Source organism: Scomber scombrus, chromosome 21 (assembly GCF_963691925.1).
Source record: "Scomber scombrus chromosome 21, fScoSco1.1, whole genome shotgun sequence".
NCBI lineage: Eukaryota > Metazoa > Chordata > Actinopteri > Scombriformes > Scombridae > Scomber > Scomber scombrus.
Window position 1 is genome coordinate 17,694,764 of NC_084990.1, and position 14,506 is coordinate 17,709,269.

Consider the following 14,506-nt stretch of genomic DNA (forward strand, 5'->3'; position numbering starts at 1 on the left):
TAAATTTTACTCTTTTCTTCTTCTCATCTCTTCCTCTATCTTTCTGCGCATTGTGTTTTCTCTCTCTGTTCCACTCTTTCAGCAGTTCACAGGCATCTGTGTGCATTGACTAACCATCTAACTTAATTTGCTTGTTTGCTTTTTTGTTTGGCTGACAAAAGTTACATTGATGAAAGCTGACTTGCAAGGTATATCGCTTTGTGTGAGCATGTGAGACACGTGTGTGAGAGTGGGGAAAAAAGGGTGTGTGTGTGTGTGTGTGTTTGTGCGCGCACGGACGTGTGCGTGTGCGTATGTATGCTTGTGTTGAAAGTACCCAGTGGTGTCCAGTGTTGTGTGGATCCCAGTGATCCAGAGTCAAAGGTCAAAGGTGACCTGTCCTCTCCTAGCCTCACCATAGTGACTTCATCACAGTAGTGACATCACCACCGCTTGACTTGAGTTGACCACAGCTCCACCACCCGAGTAGCCAAGCAGCATGCTCTCTAACCCCTCCTACTGACTCCCAACCTAAACTTCAATACTCCGTTTGTGAATTATTTCACACCCTTTCCTCCATGCCTCGTGGTAGACGAGGAAAAAAGGAGGACTGACTGCCAAAATACACCAGGCATGGACATGGCATGACACGTCTGTCGCAGAAGAGCATGTCCATTATAATCAACTGAAGCTGCTGCACAGACCCTGATAGCCATGAGTGGGCGTTGTGCACCTCTACTTTTGTGTGGCTGGTCTGTTTTTGTTTCTGTTTTATTCTCTATGCATTGCTATGCCCTCTAACAGGTAAAAACTACACAGAACTGTGTAAAAATTATTAAAATAAATACCTTATTGTACCAGAGGGAATGCAACGCAGCAGTGAAACCTTGTGGGGGTTTTCTTATGTTGTGCATTACAATAAATCAATCAAATCAATGTGTATCCATGAAACTATAGTTAAACAATATAGTTAATTAATTCAGTACCAGTGACTCTGCATAACCAATTGTGTTATCATGCAACACTCAATATGCATGCATTGACCAAGACGAGTCTGCGTAGCCAGTAGAAAACCTCACTCCGCCCCACCTACGTGATGTGTCGTGTCCTTGCCTGATGTATTTCCGCTTTAAGATGAGAGCTTTGATATTCTCCTCCTGTGTGGTTTTAGCACAAGGCAGGGAGCGAATGGTGACAGACCGCTGAAGAGAGAGTATTGAGATGAAGGCCTTTTAAACATAATTCTGCCCACTTATGTTTAACTCCTCCTCCTGTCTTTGCCTCACTCATCTAGCCTCACCACCTGCATGCTTTCTACATTTGGCTCTTTTCACCTAGTAGCACAGATTCCAGTTTAGTTTCAGTTCATTATACAGAGACTGTAACATCTTCTGTAAGTTTTAATCTAAAGAATGGGAGCCTATCCACAATATCCTAGTCTCACATGATGATTTTCTACTAATACTACTAATCATAATACCATTGCAGCACCACTGACTACCCACCCAATTCAAACTGCAAAATCTTTCAAGGAAATGCGGTGTAGATATAACCATACTGTACTGACATACTGGGCTCCAGACAAAATCAAGAAGGTGTGTCTGTTTATCTTCTCCTAACTTTTGCACACTCCCACCCCGCCACGTCTCTCCCATGCAGGTCCCAGCACTACCTGTCAGGAAGACTCCTGCTCAAATCAGGGAGTTTGTTTGCAGCAGTGGGAGGGTTTCACCTGCGACTGCAGTATGACTTCATACGCTGGGCCACTATGCAATGATGGTGAGTCTGCGGGTTTCATTTTCTCACTCTCAGGCCTGGGTGGATGCAGGATGGGTTAGATTTTTATTTTACTTCCTGATTTTATTTTCAGATATCTAGATGAAAAAACAACATAAATCAATTTTGACTGTATATGATATCTGTGAAAACTTCATAATATCTGTTTCAATATGTAGATTATAAAGCATCAAATTTAAACCTGCATTTGTAGATAAAAGCGTGCACATCATGTTTTTATTTGATTTAACTTAGGTTAAAAAAACATTTTGATGAATCTGTCAAACCTTCATTCTCACAGTGACTCTCTTTGAATTGCAAAACCACACTAAATGTAACCTTAACCACAACTTCTAATGTGTAGAACTGCAGCTTTATAAACAGTGTACTTGAATGACTGGTTTCAAACACACACAATAAATCAAAGCATTTTGTGTGCATTTTATCAGAGCCACCACATGAGGGCACTGTCAACTGCTGATTCTGAAGTGGCACAGAAACATTACCTGCACATTGTTGTTAGTTATTCTGCTCTTGCCTCCCTCGTCTAACATTTCCCCACTTTAAATGCTAAATTATACTCAGCCAGTCTTATAAACAAGCCACCTAATGACTATGTAGTCATCCTACAGCAAGGTAAATAATTGTTACTTGTGTGAGTCATTATTTAGTTATTACAGTCGGCTTCCTGCTGTAAGGTGAGAAGCAGTTTGGAAAATACTGATTTTTTTTTTCAACAAGACAAATGTAGAAAGGCAGTCAACGGTGACATTTTAGAGTTGTTGTTAGTATTTTCCAATACAGCCCTGTCGTATTAAGCAAAAAAATAGGCAGAGGTGCCACCTGCAGTAGGAAAAACCTCTGATGATAGCACTTTTTATGGCATAAAGACGTGCTTGCAATTAAGTTTTTATCTGTGTGGACCAGCTGGGACAACTTATATCTTCGGCCGTGATGGAGGCGTGGTGGTTTACACATGGCCCCCTAATGAACGTCCGAGCACCAGGGCAGACAGGCTTGCCCTTGGATTCAGCACTCAACAAAAACACGCTACTCTGCTCCGGGTGGACAGCGCATCTGGCCTGGGAGACTACCTACAGCTGCAGATAGTAAGTACACACCCTTGCTTTCAAACAGAAGGCCAAGACAATAAATTGTGATTATTTTCATACTTGTTTACAATTTAAATTGCTCTTCCTCAAGGTGTTGATTTCTGTAACGCATACACTGACTGAACATACTTCATTTAACCCTTATTTAACCTGGAAGTCTTGTTAGATACCTTTGGGTCTGTCCCAGTCGCCACACTTGTGATTTAGTGTATCTCACATCTGAAAAATGCACAAACACCCAGACAACTGACAAATGACACTCATTTGACACCCATCTTATTTCCTCACTTTGGAGCGAGCAGTATCCCACATTTCATCACTGTCTGCTGGCAGCACCAATCCATCTGCTTGCAGTAATTAAAACATGAAGAAGATGAAGTTTCTGACATGTTGAAATCAGCTAAATATTATCAGACATGTCCAAACCGAAAATGCACAGATGGCTGTCACTCAAATATCTAATCAAAAATTATTGATGAGACTGATATGAATAATAATAATATGATACTTCATATCAAATATCCTATTCTTTTATATAGAACACATTGGACAAATATGTACTTTAGCTAAAAAAAAGTATCACACCATTCAAAAAATCATGTTGTCTCTTCTATGTTAAGTAAACCTACATATTTCCATTAGTCGATTTAATGCCTTTATTAACTGTATTACTCCTCTCAGCTCCTGAATGTGTTTTTCATTGTATCCAATCATAACTGCAATGCTGAATGGTTGACTATTTATCCATTCATTATATGGTCATGAATGTAAGGTATTTATCATTGGAGGCAGTTTGTTGAAATACGTCACGCAAGTAGGCACTTTACTACTCGCATCGGCAAGTGTGGGTATTTAGACAGAACCATTAACTTCTTCACAGGAGAGACACGGCAAAAATGTCAGAATGAAGTACTTATCACAAAAACACACACTATCACAGTCAGTTGGGGACACACACGTTCAAGTAAATAGTGCAATGAAAAAGGACCTGAAGGGAGCGATAATCTTGGCTCTTTAAAAACAATTACATTCCTCATGAAGCATTTTCATATCTCCCCTCCTCCTCTTCAGGACAAAGGCAACATTAGAGTAGTGTTTAATGTTGGCACTGATGACATCAACATCGAGGAGAGCACCAAGTTTGTCAACGATGGGAAGTACCACATAATTCGGTTCACCCGCAGCGGAGGCAATGCTACCCTCCAACTGGACGACCTGCCTGTCATAGAGCGCTATCCCTCAGGTAGGCCCTGCCCCGCCCACATAAGCCCACCGACCAACCACGGCATTGCCCAGCAGGGGCAGAGCTGACTACACCTTAGTTCAAATCAGCCCCCCTCCTGATTGATGAACCACATCAGTGTTCCTATCAATGTTTATATTTAAATACTGAAGTTGAGTAATATAATTGCAGCTTTGTTTTATGTTATTGTGTTTGAAATGAAATATGTGTGATCTGATATGAAACATGACTTTTTAAACCATAAAATGAGATAGTTATTACAATAGCTTGTATACTAGTCAGCTATGTTATGTTAGACCTGACTGTTAAATAGTGTTAAAGGTAATTTATGAAAATATTTAATTCAGGTGTCAGTTGTTTTTCTCATCATAAAAGAAAATAATAACAGTTGGTGCATTTTTGGTCAAACAATAATTTAAAAATATGTCATATGTTGAGTTAAATGTTTAACTAGAGAGAAAAAATAAGAAAAAGAAAAAAGTGTATTTTGTTGAACATAGATTTTGTTTTTATATTTGTTGGTTTTTACATTTAAAGTGGTAATCATAGGTAGTCGTCTTTAACACAACGAGTCCAGGCTGAAGGTAGCTGATAGCTAAAATGCTAAATGCTAGTTGTTGTGAGGTGTGTGTGCGGGTTCTTCCTGTATGTAACTCTAAACTCAGTGAGTCATATAGACAGTATGTGGCAGCTGTAACATTATTTCCCTGTGCTCTTGCAGATGTTAACCCCTGAAATGTCTCTTTAAATTAAACCCAATGAACAGAGAGTAAGAGTCCGCTCACTGGAAACATAGTGAATTCAGCTTCTCTTCTCTTAGCACATCAAGCTTATCTTAACGCAGTGACATGCTAACAATGAGCAGACCATTACTTTCTTTTCATTGCTGTTCTTTTTGTATCCAGCTCCTGTACCACGTTTGGATGTGCGTAATTACTACTGTGTTTTCATCTCTAAATTAAAGGCAACATTGATAACGAGCGCCTGGCCATCGCCAGACAGCGAATCCCCTATCGGCTCGGTCGAGTAGTTGACGATTGGCTACTCGACAAAGGTAAAAACCCTGATTAAAATTCCTTAAAACTTTGAGCTTAAAAAATACAATTTGAAGACAGTTGAATATACTATATTGTGCACCATCAACTAACATCTAAAAATCTAAATCCATAACTAAGTATTTAAAAGTTGGGCAGCTGTAGTGTGTAATACTGTGTAAACTGTAGTGCCTGTGAACGTATCTTGTTAGTGTGTATCTGATAATATCAGGTTAAAGGGACGATGGAGAGATTTAAATGTGAATAAATGAGAAAATACAAAAAGAAGTACTGATAAAAGATGCTTTATTAAGACTGGTAAATAATTTTGTTTATTATCAAATTGTAAACAATAAAGCATTTACTAAAGATTATTTACTCATGTTGAAAAACAATTTTGTAATCAAATTAAAGTACATGCAAAGTATTGTGACATGTAAGAATTATGTAAATTTGAAATTACTAATAGAGCAATGCTTTTTTTGAAAAAATGTAAAAGGTCTCCTCCTAAACTTCAGCAAAGTTCCTTAAATTAGCCTCTAGTCCCTTTAACAGTGAACAGTGCTAGAGCTTATAACCTGTGCATGCTTCATAGGGCTGTTACAACAGTTCTCTAGATCTCTGTCTCTCTGTCTGCCTGTCTGTTGCTCCTTCAAATACAATGTCGTGCTGCACAGCCATCACCATAGCAACCATCTGTCAGGCTTGTCTTCTCAGGGCCCTCTGACTCCTCTCATCTGCTGCCTCTTCCTCCTCCTTCTGTTCCTTGCCTCTTCATCCACCTAGACTTCTCCGTCTCTCCGCACACTCTCTCCTCTCCTCTTCTCTACGTCTCCTCCTGTTTTCCTGTCCCCTCTTCTCCGCACTCTTATCTCTCTCAGTTTCAGCCCCTCTCTCTCTCTCCACGGTTCTCCACGGCTTCGATTTGCTCTGCCATGCTTAATCTATCCCATCCTCTCACCATGGCTTGGGGGTGAATTGTGTAACACTCAAACACTCTTGTGTGTGTATGTATGCACGTATGTGACCACTGGTATGTATGTGTGTGTGACTGTATTTGCGTGTGTCTGTCCGCCTTCTTTCCTGGTGTGTCTCTGTGTGTTTGGATTGTGTGTGTGCGTGCGTGCGTGTTGTTGTGTGTGCGTGCCGATATCCGTGTAGGTCGCCAGCTGACCATCTTCAACAGCCAGACAACGGTGCGTGTCGGTGGAGCCGAGCGAGGCGCTGGCATGTTCCAAGGTCAGCTCTCCGGCCTCTACTACAACGGCCTCCGCATCCTCAACATGGCCGCCGAGGGGCACCCGCACATCAGGGTGGAGGGCAGCGCGCGACTGGTGGGCGACATGCCGTCCTCCTCCATCACCCCGCAGTCCAGTGCTGCCGCTGGTGGCAACCGCTCAGACTCCGCCCCCTCCCTTAGTGACATCACAACCACCACAGCCTCTAACAGGAAACAGGGCGCCACACAGCAGGTCAGCACACACATTTAATGCCTTCAAAATCAATTGCTGATTTTATGGTTTGATATGTAAAACCCATTAAACTCATTTCGTGTGTGGTGTTAAAAATATTTGCTGTTCATGTGTAATTCCTTAGATATCTTATACACGTATGTCCAATCAACCCACTGCCATCCTACTTTGGTGTAACAATGGTTAATTAAAAAGTGTTAATTTTCTTTGATAACTTTCTTTTCCAACTCGGTAAGAGGATTAGCATGGACTAGAGCAAAGCAAGATGTGTCAAGAGTGGGATAGTTTAAAACTGCACTTAAGGCAAAGGAAGTTTGTTAATACAGAATATTTCATGCACAAAGTGTTTTACATAATGTATTAAAACTGAAAGAACCACAGTATGAATCTGAGTCTGAATTATAGAAGAAATGATAAAAAGATAAAAATAAAGAAATACATAGAAAGTAGCCCAGGATCTAAGCACAAGATGGAAAATAATGAATGCTCAAGATTCATTCAAAGGCAGAGAAAAACATTAAAAGTTTTAAGTAAAGGCATAAAGATAGTACACAGTGGAGAGCTGACAGGAGATGAAAAGATAATTTGAGATGACGTGTATCAAAAGTCCCCAGCCGGACCCAAACTGGGGACTCTGCAATTACACGGTCAGTGTCTTAGACATCCATGGCCTCGAGGACGCTCCAACATCAAAGTTTTTAACTTTGATTTAAAGGTTGTCAAAAACAAATCTGTTAAATGTATCTGAAAAGTTCGCTAATGTGAGCTGCATCCTACAGTAAAGAGATGGAGAATTTCTTATCTGACACAACCAAAGAATTAGTGTATCATGAAAAAAAGCGCTGCTGTAAGAATCAGTTTTAGCCTTTTCTTTCTTTCAGAAAGTGCTACATGTTTTCAAGCCTTCTGATGAGTGGTTAATTGTATTTTATCATCTATATTAAACTTCTTTTTTTTTTTTTATTCAAAACACAGCCGAAAACATTTCATCAATGCAAGGTTCACATACACGTTTTTTTCACACATTCACATGAAAGGATTTAGGTGGCTAATTCTCAATTAAGTGGTCGCTTTCCACTAAATTACAGGAGAAGAAATGTTTGTGTTAATGGAAGCTCTAATAGCTTCTTTCCGTAATATGTGTCTGGTAAACTGAATCAAATGGGACTCTACAATCGAAACACGTGCCAACATAACATGACTGTTATTGAGATATTTATAGTGGATGCAGCTGCAGAGTCGATGTTAATGTCAGAGGATACATTATCAGCAGATACACCACAGACTCTTTTACTCTACTGTTCAGATGACACTGTGTGTATTGCAGCTCTTCTTCTGTGTTCATAAAACTGTGGCTGCTTGCCTGCCGCACTGAAAAAGATTTTTTTTCCAGTGATACAAGTTGCCATGGAGATAGTGAGCCCCACTACCTGCTGCTTGATCTCTCTCACTCTCTCCCATCCAGACTCCCATAGAGAATAGCTCCTCTGTGTATGAACCGCCAGCTGTTTCAGACATAAATAATAGAACGCAGAGAGCTGTGAGCTAAGCCTCAGGCATCAATAATGGATATGAGAGCTGGGTGGATAGCGCTGCGGAGTGACGGGGTTGTCACAGGGACTTGTTTTCACACTTCATCTCTCAATCGCTCCCTGTTCATGTGTATATGTGTGTAGTTATAAATCGATGTATTGCTGCTCCTATGATATGCTGATGTCAGTGTTCAAATTGGGATGCAGAGTTGTGCACTGGAGTCAATATCACAGCATGAGAACTAGGTCAGACCTGCTATATGCTGAACATGCTGCAGTGTGTGTGTGTGAGAGAGAGAGTGTTTTCTAGTCTGTGTCACTCCTGCTGGCCATAAAACTCTGTGTTTGTGTGTGTATTTGTCTTGTTTAAGGAGAATCTACAGCCTCACCATTGAGGCTGCCTAGTGTTGCCTGGCAACCAACCTGGCCTTAACCAGAGCACACACATACAATGTAGACACAAACACAGAATGCACGCTCACACACACACACACAAACACACAGGTGGATTGAGAACAATAGACTTGAGTTGCAGCACATTGCATCAGAGGAGGGGCAGCCAGCGATATCTTTTACAGGGGGGCCGAGCAATTTTATCGATTTTTTTCGAAGTTTTGGGTGTGTGTTGAAGTAGATCTGTTGAAGTCTCCCTCCACCGCCACCCCATGGGTTTACTCCTACCGTCAGTACTTTGTGCAAGAGAGAAAGTGTTACGTGCCTCCTCCTGAAGTCCACAGTTTATTGAAATTTTTTTTCTTGCATGTTGAAAAGTGGAGGGGATTAATAATGCATGACAGCTGAGCACCAGCGAGGAGAAGAGAGGGAGAGATTGTGTGAGCCTGTGTGTGTGTGAGTGTTTATGCTAGAGGCTGCTCTGAGTCACAGAGCTTGACTTTGGTTTTGATGTTCGCTGTCTTGTTTGCGGGTGTGTGTGTGTGTGTGTGTATGTGTGTGTGTGTGTGTGTCATGGTGTTTGTGTGTACCTGTGTTTGAACAGAAGACTGATAAAAGAAACCTTAGGCCGAGAGCAGTGTCCGATTGGCTATCAGAATCATTTCCACCAGCCCTGTGAACATCTATCTCTCATTTGCTTCCCTCCCTGGCTCTTTTTTTTTTATCTTCTTCGCTCTCACATCTCCCTCTTGCCTTTCTTGCACTCGCCATCCATCTTCTGGAGATACTTCCTGCCTCCTCCCCTGCTCACTTTTCTTTTTTTTCCTTTCCTCTCACTCACTCTCTTTTGCTATCTCTCTCCTTCCATATCTTTCCATATTTATCCGGCACTCCCCCCCACCTCCTCTCCTCCTCCCTCTCTCTCTCTCTCCCTCCCTCCCTCTCTCTCTCTATCTCTCTCTCTCTCTGTGGTTGAGCTCCAGTGATAGGCTGTTAATGCAGGCGGTGTATGAGTCTATCTCACCATCTGCAGTAGTGGAGCTAGCTTCTATCTGCTCTCGTCAGGATCTCTCCATCAGCCTGCCAACTTCAGCCTGATTCGGTGTGCGCTTGTGTGCCTGTGCATATATGTATGTAAATAGAAATAGACCAATGGAGCATGTTTGGTTGTTATAGAGCTGTGTGTGTGTGTGTGATTTACAGTTGTGAAAGTAGCAGCTGAATCTTCTGCAAGAGTGTGTGAGGACAGAGAGCAGACACAATGTGTGAACTAGGCAGTCAGGGAGGCATGGACGGTCGTTGGCACTGTTCGGCTGCTCAGGTAGAGATTTTGCTCTTTCAGCATGCAGACATCCTTCTCTTCACGCTCTCTCACTTCCTATCTCTTTCCTTCTGTGCCTCCTCTGTTTTGTTTTTTTCCTCACCCTGTCATTTTGCATCCGCGTACAGCAATACGTCAGCATGCTCTGTCGATAGTGTATGAAAAGACTTGCAAAGATGTGGACAAAGAGGGAAGGAGGGTGGGATGGAGGGGTGGAGGTTTTATTGGATGTACGCGTCTTTAAGTAAAACTTCTGAAGGCTGGGGTTAAAGTTGTGCTTAGCATGTGTCTAGTTTTCCTCATGCTCTCTGTCTCCCATGGGATCAATAGTGCGATTGACACCTTCCAGGTTGAATGGGGTGGTCAGCTGACAGAGTGATGTCACAGATCAGAGGAGGGGCCTTGTACTTGTCTGCTTTTATTTATTTTATTGTATTTTTTGTTTTAGCTGAAATAAAGATTCAGAGCAGGTTTCTGTGGAGGGTACATAGGTGTCTTTGGATCAATAATCAAGCATGGTGGCCCGACATTGATCAGTGACAGATGTCACGGATGATGTGTTTCCTACTGGCTGATTGGTTCTTGTGCTATTTGGATCCTGGCAAAGGTACAGAGGTTTATTGACTGGCTGGATTCCAGAGGCTAAGCTCACCCTAGCAGCATTTGACAGCCCAGTGGGCAGAACTGATTGGAAAGGCAGTGGAGGAAAGGGACAGAGTCAAGCCTCAATAACCTAATGTATGTTTCAGGCCAAACTAAACCACAGTAGACTTGTCAGGACCAAGACCACACCACACGAGGCCCACGCAGGCTTTTTTTTCACATGAATAAAGTAACTGGTTGCTTCTTGAATCTTATGTAATCTATGTTCTCACAAAGACAAGGCAAAAGAAATAGAGAAACCAAGAATAGAGGCACAGCTTAATGAATTAGCCTTCATCATACTAATTGTAGGTTTCCACTCAGGCATTATTGACCACTTAGTACTTTGATTTGGTTTAGATTCTGCTTCCACAGCTCTACCGCTTTCTCCCCTCTCCTTTATTCTGTGGGTTACTAACATTTACTGCAATGCATCACAATCCAATTTTAATTTAGCGCTGGCACTGAGCACCCAGTGTGGTTAAAACACACACACGCTCAGAAACTGACACACACACATTCATATCTCATGCCGAAGCGTAAGGGCGGGCAATGTTTAACAGTACTTCATGAATATGCGAAGCACATTAGCACGGTGTTAAGTAAAGACCGCAGCACTTTGAAGTCCTCCTCCTCCTTTCCCCTCTTCCTTTTCTTTCTCTCTCTTTCTCTCCAATCGCCTCCTCCCAAAATTCTTTTTATCCATCCATCTATCTTTCACTCCCTCCCTTCTTACCCCCTTTCCTCACACTCTGGCTGGAATGGCAAATCAATGCACAGGTTCCCACTGAGGGTGTGCACTCCTGATTTTTTTGGTCTTCTTTTTTTTTATTCCCCATCATTTTTAACAGCCTGAACTTAGAGTTGCCATGGCAACAGGAGGAGTAGGGATGGAGAGGAAAAAGGGCGCCTTTTCAATAGAGAGGGAGTGAAGCAGGGAGAAAGAGTGGTTAGTTGGTTGATGTAGGTTTAGAGGTTGAATGTAAGTGGGTTATTGACATGATGCTTATGGAGAGGTGTTAAATAAAGGAGATTTAAATGAGCAACCGAGTGCTCGGGTGTAATATTTAATGAAATCTCTTCAGCCTCACACTGCGCATTCTCTACCGCACATGAACATTAGCCGATATCAGATGGAGAGCGTAGAACAGAGGGAGACAGGGAGGTGTGGAAGATAGAAAAACAAGTGGGGGAGAGGGGGAGGGTCAAGAGAGTAGGAGATTATAACTGGCTATCCCCTTGTGGTTTTAAACAGGATCCAATGTTTCTCTCCTCCCTCCTCCTTTTTTCTTCTCTCCTTGCCACTCTGGTTTTGGCCGTCTGCCATCACTGGGGGCTGTAATAGGCACAAGTGTTTGTGGCAAACTGGAAAACGGGTGGGCGACTGGCTGGCTCTGTCTGCTCGCACATGTAGAAAATAAGCAGGAATCACAGCATGGGCCAGGTGTCGATTATTGAGCCCTGAATTTTTTTTTTTCTTGTAGATGTTATGAATACACTCGGTCTATTTAAAAATGTCCAAGAGTCCAAACATCTTAAACCAATAATCAAGATACTTCTATTTTGCATTTGTTTTGAATACTATAATTTTTCTTTACAAATGATAATATAAGCTTAACAATTTGAGTGAATAGCTGAATCTTAAAAAAAAAAAAATGCACATGAATTTCAGAATATCTTAGTGTTTTGGTATGCCCTCCTTTTGCTTTATTGACAGCATGCACTCGAGCTGACATGGACTCTGTGAGTTTGGTCTTCAAGTAGCTTCTTGCAAAGCGTTGAGGTTTGTTTGGAGTCATTATCCTGCTGCAGTAACCAGAGGGTGTAGCAGGTCTCTAAAGATTGAAGTGGAGTACTTCTCATTGGTCACGGTGTCGTCAGTTCAGTGCAGGTGTCCAACTCCAAAGTAGGCAAAACACATCCAGACTTGAATATTACCACAACCATGTTTCAGTTTGATCCACTGCGGTATCGCTCTCTCTCCTGCTTGTCTCCTTACGTGCACCCTTCTGTCACTGCCATAAATCTCAAACTTGGATTTATCAGTGAAAAGGACTTTCTCCATTGATCCACTGTGAAATTTCAGCATTTCTTAGCCCACCCCAAGCATTTGGCCTTGTTTCCCCTTCTGAGAAGTGGTTTAGAAACTGCTACTCATCCTCCGAGACCACTACAGACAGACTCCTTTGGACAGTACTTCTGCTGTCTTGCGTTCTTTATTTAGCTAATTCTGTATCTGTGATGAAGTTGCTTTTCTATCTCTCAGGGAACTAAGCTTGATGTATTGATCTTCTGACAGTGTGGACACTTTAGGTCAGCCTGATCGTGCTTTGGACACAGCTGATCCAGTTTCAGAAAAGTGTTTGAGAGTCCTCTACACTGCCCCCTTAGAAACCTCTAATCTAGCCATGATTTGACACCAAGAAAGCCCCTCTTTGCTTGGAGTAACAATTTGACTTCTGACACTTTCACTTAATTGTGATGCCCTGTTTCCCACTATCACAATGCTACTAAGTAAGCTATGCTCTGTTGGAAACCCAGACATATTTGTAGCAGGTGAACACTGGTTGTAAGTTGAATTACTTGAAAGAGCCTCTGATCTGCAAACAAATTTGCTTAAATGTGATTGCTGACCTAGAAATAGTGCAGAACCTTAAATGAAGCAACACGTTAGTTCATGCAGGACACGGAAGTCATACGCCCCAGCTGTAATCAGCTGACATCCACTGATTGTATCAGCATACACCAATAACAGCCATTTTTTCCACAAGGCAGTCCATTTGAATATGACTCCCACCTACACTGATCTTGCTTCACCGTTGCTAACACTGCTGCTGGCAAAGCTTGAATCAAGGTATGATAGCAAAAACTTCTACTGTGTTATTTCATTGCTTACCACTCTGCGCTCCTCACATCGTTTCTTGAGCTGGATAATTGGATTATTGATCTGTTATGGATGAAGATGTCTTTGAAACCAAAAGATGAGAAGGATCAGAAGTAGGGGCAGAAGACAGCAGTACTGTTTGTCTAGCTCTCGCCAACAAGTAAAAACTGTCCTTTGATTTCAAACTGGCAGTGGTTAAGATCCTCCACTCTCGCTGCAGTGTTTCTGCTCCTTTGGTGGACAGCCATGAAGAGCCTTTTGAATTTTCGTCCCAAAACTCCAGGACCAGGACCATTCTGCTCTTGCTGTTGCCACTTTTCAAAAACTGCATGTCGAAGAAGAACTGCCCTCACAGCGCTGTATATGCGCATACACCTGCCTCCATTCCTGCTAGCGTTTGCACCCCGGCTAAACAGGTGAGACTCCGTCCACACACCAAGCCTCAGACGAGACTTCGTTCTCGGCGCTCTGCTCAGCATCCAGTCCTTCCTACGCGAGGTGGATGTCCGCCTCCAACTTCAGAAATCCCGCTCCAGCTGTCTTCTCCAAACTTCAAATTCAGCGTCACTGCTGGCTCCAGCTGTGTCCACTGTCATTACCTGATGTGAGTCCCTACCCTCTTCTCCACCTGCTGCTGCAGTTTCTCCTCAGCTGAGGAAGCAAATTCTTGCAGGTAATGATATTAATATAGTTAAATTCTGCTGCAGAGCAAAAAAAAAAAAAAAAAAAAACTGGTTCGCTTTCAAGAAGCTATACAAGCGGGTTAGACACAGTGTCTATTACTAAATGCGACTTACTGTCTTTATTAGGCCTCCTTAAGAATAATTCCCCAGGGCAGACTGTGGATAAACTCATGATCATGTTGCTTTCAATCAGGGATGTTCAATTAAAAATCCACTGAGGTCCAGTTTGTGAAGATTTCCTCAAGTGAAGGTCCAGAACATCTTAGTGTTGGTTATTTTCAGTAGCTTGAAGTAGCGTTGTTGTTACATCAGCATTTTTCTAGTGGGTAGATTGTAGACTGTCAAATAAATACAGTAGAATTCTAGAATAATGCAACAACATTTATTAGTATCTACACTCAACTTGTGGGATTCAAATTAATAATAAAATAAAGT

General features: G+C 42.1%; 1 protein-coding gene across 3 annotated transcripts in view; it reads left to right on the forward strand.

Moving 5' to 3' along the window:
- The window catches only part of nrxn1a (neurexin 1a), a 59,676-nt gene that overhangs the window by 42,074 nt on the left and 3,096 nt on the right, over positions 1-14,506 (forward strand). Inside the window, exons 18-23 of one of the 3 annotated variants that reach the window (XM_062442683.1) lie at positions 162-188; positions 1,639-1,758; positions 2,683-2,864; positions 3,939-4,110; positions 5,075-5,164; positions 6,306-6,616. In XM_062442683.1, coding sequence (XP_062298667.1) covers positions 162-188; positions 1,639-1,758; positions 2,683-2,864; positions 3,939-4,110; positions 5,075-5,164; positions 6,306-6,616 — 902 coding nt within the window. Of the gene's footprint in view, positions 1-161; positions 189-1,638; positions 1,759-2,682; positions 2,865-3,938; positions 4,111-5,074; positions 5,165-6,305; positions 6,621-14,506 lie in introns of all 3 variants that reach the window. The other 2 variants (XM_062442684.1, XM_062442682.1) reach the window with 2 other exon arrangements.